Source organism: Neopelma chrysocephalum, unplaced genomic scaffold (genome assembly GCF_003984885.1).
Source record: "Neopelma chrysocephalum unplaced genomic scaffold, ASM398488v2 Primary Assembly neopelma1_26b, whole genome shotgun sequence".
In the NCBI taxonomy this organism is placed as follows: domain Eukaryota; kingdom Metazoa; phylum Chordata; class Aves; order Passeriformes; family Pipridae; genus Neopelma; species Neopelma chrysocephalum.
In genome coordinates this window covers 3,749,216-3,767,414 of record NW_020897696.1, presented here as the reverse complement: position 1 = coordinate 3,767,414, position 18,199 = coordinate 3,749,216, and the positions used below count along the sequence as shown (strand labels likewise).

The 18,199-nt window shown below is 38.1% G+C and overlaps 1 protein-coding gene across 5 annotated transcripts in view; it reads left to right on the top strand.

The window, feature by feature from the left end:
* Positions 1-18,199, top strand: part of FARS2 (phenylalanyl-tRNA synthetase 2, mitochondrial) — a 240,071-nt gene that overhangs the window by 73,236 nt on the left and 148,636 nt on the right. For all 5 annotated transcript variants that reach the window (XM_027676252.1, XM_027676251.1, XM_027676254.1 and 2 more), the window contains one exon: positions 2,356-2,487. In XM_027676252.1, the coding sequence (XP_027532053.1) occupies positions 2,356-2,487 (132 nt within the window). The remainder of the gene's footprint in view (positions 1-2,355; positions 2,488-18,199) is intronic.

Sequence of the window (18,199 nt, the reverse complement as noted above, 5' to 3'; positions counted from 1 at the left end):
GTACTACAGAAAGCCTAATCTTCATAATCCTTAAGTCCTTAGCGGTCTAATTTGCTGAGTGTGAGCAATGCCCTTTATTCCTTGGGAATATATTGAGCACCAAGACAATATTTCATATCTAAATAATAAATGTACCCATTTATTCTGTGACAGTCTATAGAAATGCAGTTAGAAGGCTTAATCTTGCTGAAGGCTGAGCATCCTCAGCTTTTCAGTAAAGTCTTCTAAAGCCAAAAGTCTGAAAGAACACTCGAATATAAACTACAGAGGTATTCCCAATTGGCCGTGATACTGTATGAATAAAATTATTGTGGTATATGGGATTAACTATTAATTTAGAGAACAGAATGAAGGTGAGAGTTGTTTCTTCATTGTGAATTTGTTTTGGTTTATTCAGATTTTTGTTTGTTTGCTTATTTGCACTTAAAACAAAAGCCTCTTAAGTACTAATAAGCATTAAAATGCAAAAATATAAAAGAGCTTTAAATTCTTTTTTTATCTCTTAAAATTTATTTTAATTAAGAACAAACAGCTGAGAAATCCCTTTTTTTCCCAGATCTTCATTTTGAAGTAATAAGAGTATTAAAAAGAAACCATTATCTGAATGTTGTTATTGAACACGAAACTACTTGAATATTCAGTGTCCTTCCTACAGTTCCAAATTTTGCAAGCTAAATATTTTATATGTGTATGGCTTTACAGTGTATGCAGAGTTGTACAGCCCTAGAATTAAAAATGCCAAGATCGGGAAATTAAAAAAATGTTTTCTGCATACCATACTGTTATATACACATAACTCTTTTGATCTATGTATTTTTTTATTGTTATGCAGGAAAAAAAACCCAATAAAATGATTGCTAAAATCACAGTACAATGGTGAATGGTATGATTGCAAATACTTCCAATTTTCGGAGTTCTGTATGTAAAAATATCAAAAAGCTTTTTTATCTTTCATATAATTTACTTAGGTAAATTTTTAAGAAAGAAAAGAAAACCTAGCAGTACCAGTGTATTTATTTTTAAACCTCCCTCATAATTTGAAAGTTCATAACACCTAGAAAAGTTCCCTGTAACTATTCAGTATTTTATATTTTGGTCATGCATGTACTTTTGTTGTAGCTCATTGTTTCATTTTCTGTAGCCACATTTGATGCTTCAGAAGTAGTCAAAGAAAATCTAATCCTTGAGGCTATGTAAAATATTTTTATTTGAAAAACTTTCAGTATAAATCATGTGATTTGATGTTTTACATTCCTTTTATGAAATGACGCCAAAAAAGCCTGAAAATCAAACCAGGAATGTTAACAGGTACTGTCACTCAAACAACTTTTGCTATGCCCCTTATTTTCAAAACTGGACTTGCTTGGTTCTTAATGATCCTAACGCTGTATTTGGCTTAACTGAAGGAAAGATGGGCTTGGGGTTAAGGCATTAGCTTACAGATTTTGCACTTCAGTTCTGTTTTGTGTTTTTGTAGTTCATGTTTCTGAGACTTCTTTCCTGACACCTAATAGCTAGAAAAAATTATTTAGTGAAACAAAGCCTCTGTAAATCATTAGAAGAACTAAGGCTCATCAAATATAATGAGGGCCTTGACAACAACTCTGCTTTTGGCAGCAGTGTAGACCTTGTCCTCTTCTGGCTCTTCTGCTCTGAAATGCCGGGAATTTCTTCACTCTGCGCAGTGGCATTTGCAGAGGTGCTGAGCTGGGGAGGAGGATGGGGAGTTACCCAGTGATGCTTTTCTCTTACACTTAGCAGCTGGGTCCAGAATGCTCTGTGTGTGTTGCATACCTTAATAATGTACAACTCTGTGCATATATATTTCTATTTGAGTATATTAATATCTATTTTTAACTTTCATATTTAAACCTATACAGAGAGAACAGCTCTGTATTTTAATTAGGTTCTGATGAAAAAAAATTACTTGCCTAGACAATCCATGAAATACTAAGTAAAAATTAAAGACTTAGCTAGCATTTTCCTGTAAGAAGCAGTTAATAATTTCTTGGTGCAAAGAATAACAGAATTACTCACTTTCCAATGATCTTGGCTCATTTTTGTTCCATGCCGGGTGGTTGCTAGAGTTTGACAAATGATTGATTTGGTTTCAAAGGGTGCTTGAATTGCACAAAGCATTTTTCATATTAGAAAAGACATGGTCATTTTTTTCCACAGGTTTTAAGATTTATCGCCTTGCATGACTGTTGTAAATTAGTTTGTTTGCTATTTATTTTCTCTGGATTGCTGTAATTGATGTCATTAGTTGAAGGGCAAGTTTTCAGATGGTTGGAGGGATGGCCTTTTAAGCATACACCCTTTAATATTTATTTATTTATTTAAACACTGCTACAGGACTACAAGTCAGATGGGTAGATTGCTACTTTCCATTTACTCACCCTTCCTTTGAGATGGAGATCAACTTCCAAGGAGAATGGATGGAGGTCCTGGGCTGCGGGGTCATGGAGCAACAGCTTGTTAACTCAGGTACTGAAACTCCTTTCCTTCATTGACATCTCTGTTAGCAAACATTTCCAGAGCAATCAGCTTCACAGTCTGAAATATCCCCTTCTACCCTGGTGAGCACCTTTCCTCTGGTGGAATGCAGCCCTTGCATGCTGTGATTTGAGAGTAACAACTGAGCAAGTGATCTGGAGCCTGCAAACAGAAAGCTTGCCTTTTATTTTGTGCAGTAGGGAGACAGACAGATGTCAGCTTTAAAAGGGAACCTGCAAATTAGGGTGTGAGGTTTTTTTTTCTTTTCCAGGAGGTGTCAAGTTCATTCATAGTTGTGATTTTAAAGTATCATTAGCAAATAACATTGCCTGTTATTTGGAATATCAAAGTGCTCCTGTGTCTCTAAAGTATAGAAAGAGGAATGTGCTATTTTTCATATTGCTATTTGGTCACTGGGTAAATGATAGGTAGATTTTTGCCTTTGTTTTGTTTCCCTTCTCCTTGATTTAGTTATTTATGAAGTTGCAAACTGCATTAAGAGCACATCATTTATTTTAATTGAAATTATTACACAGAAATTTCACCTGACAGTTTTACTTTCTAAAATTTATAAGTATGGAAGAAGGAGAGGAGAAATTGGTGGATTTTTTAATGTCTAAATGGAAAATTTTGCGTGCTTGCTTTTTCATTTGCTGAGAATAGGTAATTCTTCGTTAGCATAGGACAGACTGCATGTGTTCAGACCTTTGTCATTCAGTGTCTTCCAGTACTATTTATTATGAACAGAAGACTTTTGGAATATGATTTGAAAGCAAGTATGCTTTCAGATAGCCAAGTTAAAACTCAGTTGAATTTTTTGCCATTGGTTTGTGAAACTATTGTTGTATTTTCATATGGTCTAAATTCTTCCTGTTGAAATCCAAGTAGGATAACTAGGAATTACTTAATTTTGGCACCAGTTACTTGGCACAGGTGGTTTTCCTCAAAGTTTGCATGTATTTTAATGTGATCATTTTCCTTTTAAAAAGATATCCTCTTCCAGAGTTTCTCTCCAATGAATTAATGATTTATGCTAATGTTCTTTCTCAGGTTATTATCTTCATGGTGTGGTAAATATAATATACAGCTTCTAATGAGCCTTAGAAGTGAAAGACTGCTGTGTAATATTATTTCCATCAGATGTAACGGACCAGTGTCCAGGCTTTCTTCTTGAAAAGCTTTTATGTTGCTCAATTCTTAAGTTTAGGTTCTTTAAATAGATGAAAGAAGAGCTAAGCTGTGGCCTCAAAACAATGACTGTTTACATTTGTGTGTGCGTATGTGAATGGACGTACACGAAACACAAGTGGTTTCTACAGCAGTTTTTTTTGGTAACTTTATTGTGTGGGGACTTCAATAGCACTTTCTCACCCTTGAAATTTCACATCATTAAAATGTTAACGCAGATCAAGATTTGCCAAGGGAGGTACAACCAGCCTCATTCTTGTCATTCACTGGGCAGTGGGAATGATCCAGTCTTCTGGACCATTCAGATTTTCCATGTTAACAGCAAACAAGGTTTCTGTTGTCTTGGTGTGTGGATGAGCAAATACTAAAGGCTGCAAGTACCATTTCCATTAAAGCCAATCCACTTATTGATTGTTTTTTAACAGTTGTTTGCATTCAGGAAAGCCTCCTACAACAAATAAAATTGAGAATATGGTGTTATTTACTATTTTTTAACAGTGAAAGTTGCTATTTTAAAAGAAAAACATATACCTTATGACAGTGTTTTTATATAATTGTAGAAAAAATATGAACTACTGCAAAGATGCACTGACTTGTCAGGAATGATGTTACATGTTCCCCTAAGTCTGATGGTGCTAAACTAGAGTAAGTATTTGGTATAAAGTGAACACAGAAGATAATTTTGATAATCAATTTTCACTAAGTATAAAATCTAGCTTATTGCACTGTTTAACTTCCCATTTTTGTGTGCTTTGTTTTTTGTCCTTAACTATACCTGAATACATAATTTTAATAGGAGTGCTATGTATAAATTTTGATATAGGAAAAGTTATTTTTATTCTCGTTAATACTGGTAAAAATACAGAAAGTTTGTGGTATTGTAGGAAGTACTCTCAGTTTTAGGACCATGATGAGGATACAAGGAAATTTTGTGGTTCAGTAGAGCTAATTTCAATTAACAGCACCCAAGGTATTTATTTCTGTACTTCAAGAGTTTGTTATCCAAGATTTGCAAAGCTGATGTTCATCGATAGGTGCTGAAGTTCCAAGTCTATATGGAGTTCTGAGGTTCAAACCTTTGAATACAGGATGTTGCTTATTCAGAGGCTGTGATCACATAGTGTTGCTCAGTAACTGTGAAATTGAAAGCAGTTAGGGTGTGATCCTTTGCTGATGAAAATCAATGGCAATGTTCTCAGTGCTCAGCATTGTGGAATATGGTAGCTGGGGACGGAAGCAAGAAAATTGAACTAAAGTTTACCTCAAAACCATGAGACTAAAAACCAGATCATTTAAAACCAAACCAAACCAAAGTGCAAATAATCACTCCTTCCCCCGCGAAAAACCCACAACCAACCAAACTAAACAAAACAAAAAAAAGAAATTCCTTAACTTTTTGGTAAAACTTCTCGTGATGTTTTTAACTCCTGAAGTATAGCATAAAATAATGTAAGGGTGGCACACCAGATCCATCCAACGTCCAGGGCATCCCTCTATCACGATGATGTTCCAAGCCTAAAGATGAGTAAAACAGGCATGGTTATGCTGATCCTTCCCTGATATGCTCCTTCAGCTGCCTGTTTCCTGAGCTGAAAATGATATGTTTGTTTTCAATAGTCATTGTGGAATATTCTTTCATTTCTTTGTCAAAATGTTTTTCGAATCCCAGTAAATCTTTACTCTATGCAGTGTCTTGTAGCAAGAAATTGCATAACTTGCATGAGGAATTACTTTGGTTTTGTTCTGACTAGCAGCTTAGAGTTACAGTTAGAGCTCTTCTCTCATGCGAGAAGAGTCAGTGAATATGTTTCCTTTTACCTTGTTTAAGCCACTCAGTATTTGTTTAGATTTTAGTTGTCACTGACTTCTTTCAAAGCCAAAGGGTGCTGGTCAGACAGTCCCTCCCTATGTGGGAGCCTATCCATATGTTCTGATAGTCATGATCACTCCTACCTGCATCTTCTTTAGGCTTCTTTTTTCCTTTTCTGTTAATTCTTAATATTAATTTTCCTTGTTGACCTTTAATGAACCTTGAGTTGAAAGAGAGAGGAGCTTTTGGTATGATGACTGCTGTAGATGATTGTTTTTGATCACGGGCTGGTGGTTGAAGCATCCTGGCACACAGCCAGCCATTCAGCTCTGGGTGGCAGCTCAGATTGAGGTCTCATTTCCTAAAATTCTGAATTATGAAGATTGCTGTATTTAGGCTACCAGTAAGAGGAATTGGTAAAACTTTCCTGCTGTATGTAGATTTTTCTACCTTCCACATCAGAAAGCAACACTGATATTTACAGTCTTAAAAAAAAATTATTTTATAAATATAATGCATTTAAAATTTTTGCTTTTCAGTTTGAAAGGAGTAGGGAATGGTGTAGGTGTTTGGAAGAAGAAATGTCAGCTTTCCAGCTTGAATGGTAGGAGATGGCATGGCATTAGCAAGGAAATGAGCAGGCACTGGGCTTTCAGTGAGGCTGTGGAGAGAGCTGCTTGTCAACAGCTTACACACAGTTACAGTTTTAAAAGTTGCTGGGTAGTTCTGGTTTCCCAATTATGTGTAATATCCTGAATTTATAGCAAAGACAGTTTTCCTAGTCTCTTGTTAATTTTTTGAGTACTTCTGATGAAGAAAAAGTTGCTAACCTTGTCTAAACGTCTTCATGAATACTGTTGAACACAACAAAAGGAGTTTGTCATAACTTCTGAAAATCACTGCTTTTGTTTTAAAAGGTTGAAGCTTATTTGTCATGAAATCTGATTCTTGAAGTATAAGTCTTTGGAATCCCCTTTAACATATCAGGTGCAGGACTTATTTCCAAAATTTAAATAGTGCTTGGCCCAGGGCTGCCACCTTCAGCCAAATAAAAGTCTTAACATGTAGAACTTGTTTGGCTTCAATGCTGCAGTAAATAAATCTTTCTTTACTGATTTATTGAAGATCATCAAAATTGCTGTCTGATTTCTTTACTCATTTATTGAAGGACATCACTTGCTGCCTGAGGGGAGTAACAACTTTTAAGTTCTTAACTTGTCCACTCCTTCTTGGTTTTGGCAAAAGGGTTATGAATTCGGATATTTCTCCATGGGCAGCAGGTTAGTAGTTAACTGAAAAATTATGTCAATGTTACTTTGCAGGCACAGAACTTTTTTTTTTTTTAAATTTATGAATATGTTCTTAAATCAAATATTAGTTATAGGTGAGTTAGGTTCATATATCAAGCAGCAGGGGGTGTTTTGGAGAAGGGGAAAGTTAATATCTTTCATCTATTTTTTTTTTCCTGCTCAGCTCTTGCCTGGTAAATTACATTAAAATGTTTGAGCAGATGGTGCATGTGGCTTCAGTAGTATGCCGGCCCATGTTCTGTCTCTGCTAACAGCTCTCTGCGGGGACCTTGAAATAGTTAACGCTGTGTGTGTCTATATGGATATAGTGTATAAGGGTAAATATAATGCATTTAAAATATATTCCTCAAACTCTTCAAGGTGAAATTAAAGTTACAGAGGTATTGGTGTATTGGGCACCTGGGGCCTCCGGAGAACATGAGGTAAAGCTGTTGGATGGGCTCCTTCTTCCCACACGAACCTTCAAAGCGATTTAGCTCTGCTGTGTAAGCTTCACAGCTCCCCATCCCAAACCTCTCAGGGGTCACTTTAGGTCACTGTGTGTCTTCTGTGCAACCACACTACCAAAGTACCTTGAATCTCCCAACCTTTCCTGTGCTTATTTTTCTGAGATCATTATGAGCTAGGGAAGTGTCATCATTCCTCATTTATGGGCTGGAACTGAAGTGCACAGGAAGCTGACACGCATGCACACATGCACATGCACACTGCAGACAAAGAGTTTAGCTGCCTTCGTTAAAGTTAGCTTTCCTACAGTCCTTATATACTCAAGAGAGAGAGAAAGTCTGTGTTTTGAATGTAGGGGGCTTTGTAGATCCATCTTCTGGGCAACCTCTTTCTATGTCTGGCTGCAGGGGGAGCAGAGTCTTCTAGTTTAGCCAGGTACCTGAAGGTTAAGGGAGTATCTCACAAAGATACAATGTCTCAGGTGAAACAAAATTAAAGGAAAATTAGGAAGCATCTCTGTTTTACTGACTTCCCAAGGATCTCAGAAGAAGCCTGTTGAAGAAACCGGAGTTGAATGCAGGCTTTATAGCTGAGCTCCTGGGTCACCTTTGTCTCTATCCATCCTAGTGATTTACATTTGCACATAAATGCATATGTGTGTTTATGTATAAAAACAAATACAGAGTGAGACAAATAAAACAAATCAATGACCAATTAAGTACAGAGTGAGACATATTTGGCTTGTTTTAGTTTTGTTGTGTGGTTTTCTACACACACACACAGTGTAAATCAGAAAAACTGATTGCCACATCTGGCTAAGTTGAGAGACCTTCTGTTGAGCTGGCAGCCACTGAAATTTTTCTTTGCTTAGTCAGACATGGAGCTGGTGTGGAGTTGTGGGCTTTTATAAAAAGATGTGATTGAATTTTTATCTGTGTTCTGCAGCATTTCATACAGATACCAACAGATGTATGTCCATGGCACATCCAGAGATGTGTTTACCCAAGACAATGCTGCTCAGTTTAAAAGTGAATAAGTAATATGGCAGATAACCTGATTTTCACTAAAAATCTGTGGTGCTTCAGTGTGTCTGAAGGAGAGGAGCTATGGTTGTAGTCACCTGGGTGGCTATCAGCAAAACACTTATGCAAAAGAGTTAAGGCCCAGTCCCCTAAGTTGAGGGGTGTGGAGCGGCAATTAGCTGTTCTTAGCTTGTAAATTAAGGGGTGTGGAGGGGTAATTAGCTGTTCTTGGTTGACTACCACATCTCTTGACTGTAAAGGAATCATCCATAGCAGGAGACAGCAGAAATATCAGCCACTTTCTTAGACTAACAATTAGTGCCGCCCTTCTTCATGATTGCAAATCTAAGTGCTGATTTGCTAGGCATCCCAGTACTGCAAAGGGAATAGATACAGGACTGCTACATATGTACACAAGAGCTGGGCTATAGTTTGTGATTTAAATTTTGGCAGGATTAAATCTGGACTCTTAGGACTTTGGAGGTTCAAGTTTCTAAGGAGCATGTATTTTAAAATTGGAATGACTCTTATATAGAAAAGCTATTTCTTCTAACTTCTTTCTACCCACTCAAAGAAGAAATTGGAGAGAGTTTATTTCCTGCATTTGGATGGAGATTGCCTTTTGGGTTTGATTTTATTTTGGTTTCTTTTGAAGTGACTGTGATGAAGTCTTAGTCTTGCCTTGATAAGTAAGCCAAAACACAGAAATGAGTTATACAGTGGTGATACTCCCATCAATCAAAGGGTGCACTGTTTCATTTGTTATTTGATTCTCTTTTTCTGTTACCTATGGCTACACCACCACCACCAGGTCTCGTGTGTTGTGTTATAAAGTTAAACTTTTCCTTTGCCCTTCCCTTTTTCTTATCAAGATAATTTGCCTGTTGTCTTCTATTTCATTTACAGATCTGTTTTTAAAACTGTTTTTTCATCAAGTTTTTCATCCAGGAGGAACCTATAAAATTTTTGAAATGTTGCTTTCTCTGATTTTATTACCTTTGACAGATTCATTATCTGTGTTAAAGTTGGGGTTTTTCAAAAGAATTAATATAAGTTTGCTTCCAGTCTGTAGTGTTTGTATATATTGAACAAATACAGTATTGCATTCAATGACAATTCTGTTATACCTATTTCTGGTGAATGAGTTATTTATTTACAAGGGTATCTTGCAGGAGAACAAGTAAAGGATTGAATCTTGGAAGTAAGTAGTTATTATAGAACTTGGATGGCCATTTGAGTTTGTGGCTCCATATGATTTTTCCAGCTTAGTGTTAAGAGCAGTAATGTCAGTAGATTTAGAGGGTAATTTCCCTTTCATGGTGCAAGACTACATTTTTTGTTGGTATATAAGTTCCTTGTCTTCATGCATCATTTTCTCCCGCATAAAAATGTATGTGGAAAAGGGTTAACTCAGTCTAACACAAACCTTGAAACCAATGAGAGTGGTTATTTGACTGACTGGTACATCTTTCCATTGAGTGAATGAAAGCTCCCCCTAGCATATATGAGGCTGATTTTAGTCCATTCGGAATCTAGAAAAGAAAAAAAGTTGCATATTCCAAAGTTTCTTTGAAGCAGTTTGCCCATGTGTATGTATTGCTTCTCCTTCCCTTAAGTTTTTTTAATCAAAAGTAAATTAAAGGTTTAGTAATTCACTATGATTTGTCTCCTTGGGATCCAGCAGGAGGACTAGAGCACCACACACAAGAGAAGGCTAAATAATGATGAATGTAGTTTATTAAGCAGCTCCCAAGTAAAAGAAAGTGCTCTTCAAAAACCTTGAAGAGCAACAATTTATAGCACAGGGAAGGTGTTTCCCTTGGCTTTATTTATGCAAATGAAAATACAGCTAAATAATACTATTGAATTACTACACTGTTATGTGGTGAATGCTGAATGTTTTTAATCAGCCAGGAGTTGGTTCAATGAGCCTAATATAATTCCTCATCAGGCTAGGATACCCTGTGGGTATTTTTGTTGCATTGCAATATTCATTTTTGCTGTTCCCAGGACATTTATCAGGACTACCCAACTGAGGCTGGATAAGAGATTTTACAGGCAGGACTCTAACTGTTCCTGACTCTGCTACACAGAGATCAGCTGAGACAGTTTCAGTTCATCTGAGATTAGAATAAGCATTTTGGGAAGTGTTTTCTTTTCACTAGGTCGCAAATACAAACTTGATTTCTCATTTCTGGAGGGGGAGGTCTTGGTTAGGGTGTTTTTGTTGTGCCTCATTTCTTGTCTTTGGGATTCGTAGTTGGTGAGAGGAATGGGTGAACACAGGTCTCCTATTGGAGGCTGAACAAGCAGCTCTTCCCCCTCTCTGCTCTGCCATTGTATTAAGAAAATAACAAACCAGTGGTAGCGTATGGGTGGCCAGCCTCCCAAACTCCATGACATTTATCAGAGTGTGTCCAGATGAGTCATGAGGCATGTGTCTTTAGAGGGCAAGGCGTGGTGAAGGGAAAACCTGAGCATGTTGCATAGCTGAGGGAGAGCGGCAGTTTTCTGGTATTGACAGCGTGATTGTGGCAGCAGCCCAGGCTGAGCCAGTGGCACCAGCCTCTCATGGCTCATTTCAGCTGAAGACTGAGAAGACTGGATTGCTCAGCTGTCCGTATGCCAGTGCATACTGATCCATTGCTGACCACGCAAGGGAGCCTTGGCTGGAGACTGTTGTTTGAATTGCATGTAGGCAAACACAGAACAGCTCAAGAGCCAGAGCTGGGCCATCACTTCTCTGTCAATTACTGCCTGCTAACAGAATAACCTTTCATGTTGTTATAAATTCTAGTTTTGTAAAAGTATATAGCTCAGCCCTGCTGGTGCCATTTTGGCTTGTATTACGAAGAGTAACTTACTTTCAGTTTTGCTTGGGCTTGATCTTCAGATACCCAGATTTACTTTTCCTGTTTAGCATTCATAAACAGGCACTGTCGACAGGAAGTAGAGAGGATAAAACCTACAACACATGAATAAAAAGGTGTTCAGAAGGAGGTGATAATGCTGTGAAGGATAAACATTTTTCCAGAAGGAAGGAAGGAACCTAGATCAGGTTTGGCACCTCCATGCTGCTGGGAGGCAACTGCAGCACAGCTATGGAGAGGAGACAGCCCATTCCAGGCAATGTACCAGGTAGTTTTGTGCAGGATTTGCTGCTATACCTGAAATGAATCAGGGAAAAATGCCAGCCTTTATTAACACTTTTCCCCATGTAAATAACAGTGACAGATTACTAATAGGTATTAAAGCAATGTCTCCTTTTTCCTGAACAGAATGGATGCTATAAATTATGTATTCTGATGACTTTGCAGTGAGCATCAATAATAAGTTTGATCCTAAGTACTGTGGCAGAGTCCCAGGAAACTTTCATATGTAACAACAAATGGAATTTAAGAAGTAATTGAGGAAGTCATCTTATGCCTATTTTCTTTTTGGCCAAATGGAGAGTGGAGGGGGGAAAGTACTTGTTTATTTCCTTGCTTTTGAGGACATTGGGATTATTTAAAAACTTTAGTTGAATATTTGAACATCTAGGCAAGTTCTATATTCCCTGGGTCAAAATGTTGGCTTTATCAAGAAAAAAATAGGTAAACCCCCCCCCCCAAATGAATAAAAAGCCCATTAGCTGGTGAATACAGATTTAGAGCCGTTGAACTCCTCACTCTGCAATAACTTTTATTTCCTATTTATCTTAAAATTGTGGGGACACATGAAAAAGTAGCAAAAAATATGTTTTGCAGCCCTGAAGTTTGAATTGCTCATTCAAATGTACCAGTCTTCTTTATGCTAATGACAAAGATTGTCACTGGCACGGTAATTCAGAGCTTTTTCTGCTGAAAAAAAAAAACAAACTAAAGTGGATTTACTGAGTTCCTTTTAGAACAGTGATTGACATAAAATAGCAGTGGGGATTGTAACAGACGAAAAGTTAGTAGGATCTACTTAAGTCAAGAGACTCCAGCTAGGACTTTGACTGTACTGGTTGAAAAGTATTTAGGTAATGAATTATTCCAAAAGAAAAAGTACACTGAGGAGAATCCTTTTCTCATATTAATTCAGACTTGCCTAGCATGTTTCAAAAGTGACAGTCAAAGATAAACTCCTGACTTGGACTCCTTTTTTTCATCTTGGAGAAATATATTATTAATATAGTACTACTGTGTGGCTCACAGCAGAAGCTACAATTGCCATGATATCTCTGCTACTCTATTAGAACCCATCGTATCACAATCAAGACAGGAGCAGAATTAGTCACTTTTACAAGTGCTAAATTGGTTTCTAGTCTTACTGAATAAAAGCTGGTGATCCTAGAAAGGAAAACTGTATTCTAACTGTATTTACACTTATAAAATAGCTGCTGCTGTTTTTATTTATTTAGTAAGAGGTGGCAGCTCACCTTACACATGAGAGTTTATTTTCTCTAGGGTGCTCTGCTTGCAAGATTTTCCTGAGCCTCTCTTGTGGTTATTTATTTATTTGTTTAGTTCCTCACAGCCTAAAGTTCAGAGAAGATTTAATAACTCAACTGATTGCAGGTCTTGCACATCACAGGTGCATGAGCAATAGGAACAAAGACAATGAGAATTTACTAGAGCCACTCCAGAACAGACAGCTAGAGCTCACTTAAGCTGTCTGAAGATTCACTTAACTGTACAGTAGTTTAAACGAAAGTTACTGTGCCTACCTTGCTCTCAGCTTTCACAGATCACTAGTGAAGTTGAGCAGACTGCCAATGTTCTGCATATGGCTGATTGGAGGAACTGTAAGCAAACATTAGAAAATTGTTGTATTATCCTCTGTAGATTTTCTAAGTTGTTCTGTGGCATGTGCGTGGTTTTACAGTACAAACCGGGTGATGAGAGCGATGCACGGGTGAGTATCTGAGTTTCTTAAAAGTGACCCTATGAGCTGCTGTCCTAGTGGGACTAGGAACAAGCTGCTCTTCTGGTAGCATGTGATGCTGAGTGGACTGGTTTCTAGCTCAAAAGAAGTGTAATTTGTGCTGTTTCTGTACAGTTAGTCAGTACAAAAGGATCATAGTAGAAAGATCATTTCTTGTATATCCTGGGGTGGAGAGAAAGAAGCAGTCAATATGATATGACTGTAAGTCAGTGAATAGAAAATAGAGTGATTTTTGTGGTGTCCCATCAGTAGTTCTCTATTTGTCATCTTTGTGTGGCTGTCACAGAAGCATTAAGTCTTAAAAACAGGAGAGGAAGAGTAGAGGAGTGTGCAAGATCATCAGTGGACACAACGTTTACATACACATGGCTTGTGACTTGTTGTTTTTGGGGTTTTTTTAATTATTGCTACATTACACACCTTTCATAAACTCTGGTGTTGCCCTGGAGTTTCTACCAGATACTTTTAAGCAATTGGTATTTAAAAACAAGGGAGAGTGCAATTAGAAGATAAGATAGGTGGAAATTCAGGTCATCTTTCACCAAGTTTAGGAGCAGTTCCAGAAGTAGTGCAACCAGTCATTTCTTATAGACCTGTGTTGGTGTTCTGATGTTGGACAAAGAATGACCTCACATTTTTGCCTCTTCTTCATGAATCAATAACCATCAGAGACCTCTCCCCTTCCGGTGTTCTTCGTTATATTGACCGTTGGGTTTGTCAGAGGAAGAGAAGGTACAGCAGCCACTTGCAACAAGAGTGCCCAGAGCTTGAGATCATGATGGCATTGGTTTTGTAGACTAAATTAATAAAATAATTCTTAGAGGTAGAAACACAGTTGCAATCATAAAAAAAAAGCACTTCCTTCACTGACAGCTTCTTGTCTTCTTTCCATGACACCTGCAGGTGTGATACTCAGCAGTAAGAGAAAATCATTAATTCTTTCCTTGAAAGGCTCAATTTTGAAAAAGCTACTGTTCCCCTACAGTGACCTTCTTGCTGCCTTATGATACTCTGCAGGAACAGAAAATCAGCAACTCTTTCCTTGAAAGTCTCGAATTTGAAAAGCTAGAGTTCCCCTACAATGACCTTTTTGCTGCTTTACTCCCATCTCCCTTTCATTATCTCTGTTCTCATGGGGCTTAAAGAAAAATGCATACACCTTAAGTCAGGGAAAAGCTCTGTGAAGGTACAATTCACAGGTGGAATTTAAGGAAGGTGAACTAAGGGACACTGAATCCGTAATTTCTTTTATGTGTTCTACACATCTGTGCAATACAGAGCTGGAAGGGCCCTCCCAGGCTCCCTGGAGACACCCAAAAGGCTTTGTAGCAGAAGAGAGTAATTGCAGCAAGTATGCTGGCGGCTAAAGGACAACTCCAAGATGATTTTCAAACCACAGCTGACGAAACTGTGTCAAGGAAGACAGCAGGGGAGATGCCTGCATGAGCTCATCAGCTCTCTTCTCCGTTACCTGTGGAAGTCTTGTACAAGACACTGAATTTGGAGGGCTAGGATTTGTCCCAGGCATTGCTTTACTCCTGGTTCTGGGCTTATGCCTTGAACAGGAAGGGTTTTTGACAGGTGATTGAAGGCCTCTGGTGATGGCCTGCAACCTGGTCCATTGACTTTGATTTTCTTGCTCAACTCCCAGCCCGTTCTTGTAAAATGACACTTTTAGTTTGGATAATCTGGTGTACAGACATGCTTGCCATGTCTGCAGAGGTGTGAAATGGCAGCTGAAGCCTTCCTCTGGGAGAGATGAAAAGCATGATGAGGAGACATTGTGAGGCTAAGGGTGGGATTAGAATAAAATGCTGTATTAGGAATCAGTATGAGGACTGGTGAAAAGAGGGAATAAAAAAGATGCTGTTTCTTGATAGCTGCAGTTTAAGACATGGTAGCAGCTGTAACTGGAACAGAGAAAAGGTCTAAGGAATCACAGTATTTTTTTAAATTTATTTTTGTTTGGGTGTTTTTTTCTGAATGAAACTTAGAGGGGTTTGGTTTTGTTCTTTTGAGGACGTGTCAACTGAAAAACCTTAAGCTAAAGCTGTAAAGTCTGATGGCTTGAAGGAGGTATGTTTTCCCAAGACCTTGCATTTCTCTTCCACTCTCCCTTAGCCTTATTAGACTTCAATCTCCCTGCAGAGGAGTCCTACCTTACTGAAAACTCTTCACTTACTGTTGGTCATCATGCAAATACATTTACAACATGATGCTTTGGTACCAATCCAGACTTGGAACACCTGTAGGTATCATAGCTTTGAGAAAGTATTAATATATAGATACGCTAGCGGTGTGTCTTCTTCAGCTGCTGAAATGCATCCATTTGAAACCTTTCTTTGATGAACTCACTGGTTTTTTTGGTGGTGGTTGGTTTGTTTTGTTGGGGTTTTATTTGCTTTTTAAGGCATGTGAAGAAAACATAATGGAGAGGAACACTGACTTCGGCTGTTCTTGGTGATAGAAATGTGGCCAATCTGTGTTGTCCTGCTTAGATGCCCTCTCTTGGATAACAATAAAAATGGTGCTGCTATGTAGCAATTTTCCACAACATGCCTTAATAGTTTTTATAAAAGCTATATTATTAGACACGTTTTACAGAGGAGGAAAGTGTGACACAACTCAATGTAGTGAGTTGTCCCATGTCACCTTACCATCCACACAGAGAGAGACTGGCCCTCTAGGTTGTTTGCCATCAGTAAGGGCAACAGTACTGCTACCTTGTCACCTTCCACTGGGAAGGTAACTCTTCACGTCATGGGTTTCTTTTTCTCTGCTTTTTCATTAAAGTGTCCTTTTCTGAACATTTTAATTAATTCTAAACATTGATCTCTGGCTCAGAATGTTTGCTAGTGCTGGGCTTTTCTTTTGTTTTTCTTTTTACCTGAGAAGCTCTGAGGTGGAGGAATTAATAGAAATTTTGAGTAAAGTATGTTCCAGTGTTACATGAGAACTCCCTGAGATTCATAAGACTTTTTTTAATATCCACAAATTTTATTTTTGCAAGGGTTGTTTTCCTTTCTTGTAACATGTGATTGGCTTGGTGCACTTGGACTGATGTATTAGAAAAGGTTTGGAAAACCCCCCAAAATTGCATGTTAACAATTTATCTGGAATTCAGTGGTACTCAAATTCTGCATGTTACATTATAGTTAATATGATTAGATGCTGTCAAACAAGGCAAGAATTAAAATTGACATGGGGTTATCGGTCCTTGCATGTCAAGATGATCACTGACTTGCTTGGGTTATAGCTGCTGAAAAATCACCTGTAGTCACATTATTGCATAATTACAGCTTCTGGTCTCTGTAGCTGGCAAAATGCCAAAACAGCCAGATCCTTAGATCTGATCCTGTTGTAGGAGATTCCTATATATGATAAAATTACTAGCTTTTCAAATCAATTCTCAAACATTCTAAATATATTTGTAGTCTTGGTGCCATCTGCAGAATGGTATGCAATTTCATATAGGGATATGGTATTAGTCTCTGTCCTGGTGATCAGTAGTCATGTACATAAAGTATGTAGCACTTTTTCTGCACTGAGTAAGATTAGAGTACAGGCATGCTTACTGCTAAAAATTGGTTTATTTGATTTGGTGTTTGTCTTCTGCACAAAACTTGCATAGTTAACTGCATGGAAGGAATGATATCAATATTAAAACTATTCAATAGCATTTGCTTGAACTTAACATCTCTGTTGCATTCAAAGTTGTCTTCAATTTGCTTGTGTATGAAATGGAGATAATAACTTATTGACTTTTCACTGTTGTTTCAGTCTTGATTAGGAGTTGCAAAATGCTGTCATACCTACTGATGGAAGTCAGTCAGCAAGTGCAAAGTAGCTTGAGAAGTCAGCAAGTCTAGTCAGTAAACCTCCAACTGGTAGAACTAGAGTGGCCCAGCCTTGGATTTTAGTGAAGACTAGGCAACCCATGTCATGGATGGCAATGGTGGCTTGCTTGTAAGCAGGTGCCAAAATGGTGTGCCATAGGCCTGGCGCAACGTTGGAAGCGTAGACTTTGGAGAGAGACACAGCCTCTGGCTCCTGGGAAATGCAAAACCAAGCAGGTCATAGGAAGAGCTGTCTGATATGGAAGCAAGGCTTATTGACAGCATCTTGTCTCTCTGAAAGGTAGCATCATCTGGCCTCTTCTGAATACCTACCAGCATGCTGAGTTTGGGATAGAAAAATACAAGGTGGTATGCTGCCCTTCTTAAGTGGACAATCTTGCTTAGTACAGGCATGGATGATAGCTGGTAGGGCTTTTCCTCCAGCAAAAAGAGTTACTAGATGCTGTGCTTCCAGAGGCAGAGCACCTGTGCTGTGAGGCTGTGAGGTTTTGTAGTTAATGCTATTAATCAGTGCAAGGAGCCCCCCAAAAGGGATTGCTGTTCTTGAACATGCACTGAGCAAATAAAGAGTACAAAAGAATCCCCACTGCAGAGCTCACAAAAACTAGCACTGACCTGGCAAGTAATGAGCAAACAAACTAAAAAGTGTAAGAAAAACTAATGCAAGTTGTCACCTTGGGCTTCCTAAATAAGGTAGTAGCCTTCTGAGTATTACTGGTCACAGTGCTGTCCATCAGACTGCTCAGAATAATGTCCCTGCTTTACCAGTGTGATCCAAGGTCTGCACTGCAGCCACACAGAGGAGACCTTTGCTAGGCATTATTTTACTAGTACATTTTTATATTATTCTTTTTACTGCCTTGAAGATAAAGATATATGCTGACAAGGCTCATGCTGAAGGGTTCTGCTTTAGCTCTCTGATCAAAATTTAGAACTGTTGTCTACCGTACAAACTCATTTTGAGAGGTATCCAACTTGAACAGTTCCAGAATCTATTTGTCATTGTTGTTTAGAAGAATTTGATGTTTTTGATGCATTTTCAATCACTGCTTACAGCACTGTAATGTTTTCACAGCACTTGTCTTGGCAGCTGTGATCCTTTGCTGCATAAGTGTTTTTTTTCTTTTTTTTGTTTTTTTGTTTGTTTGTTGTTTGTTTGTT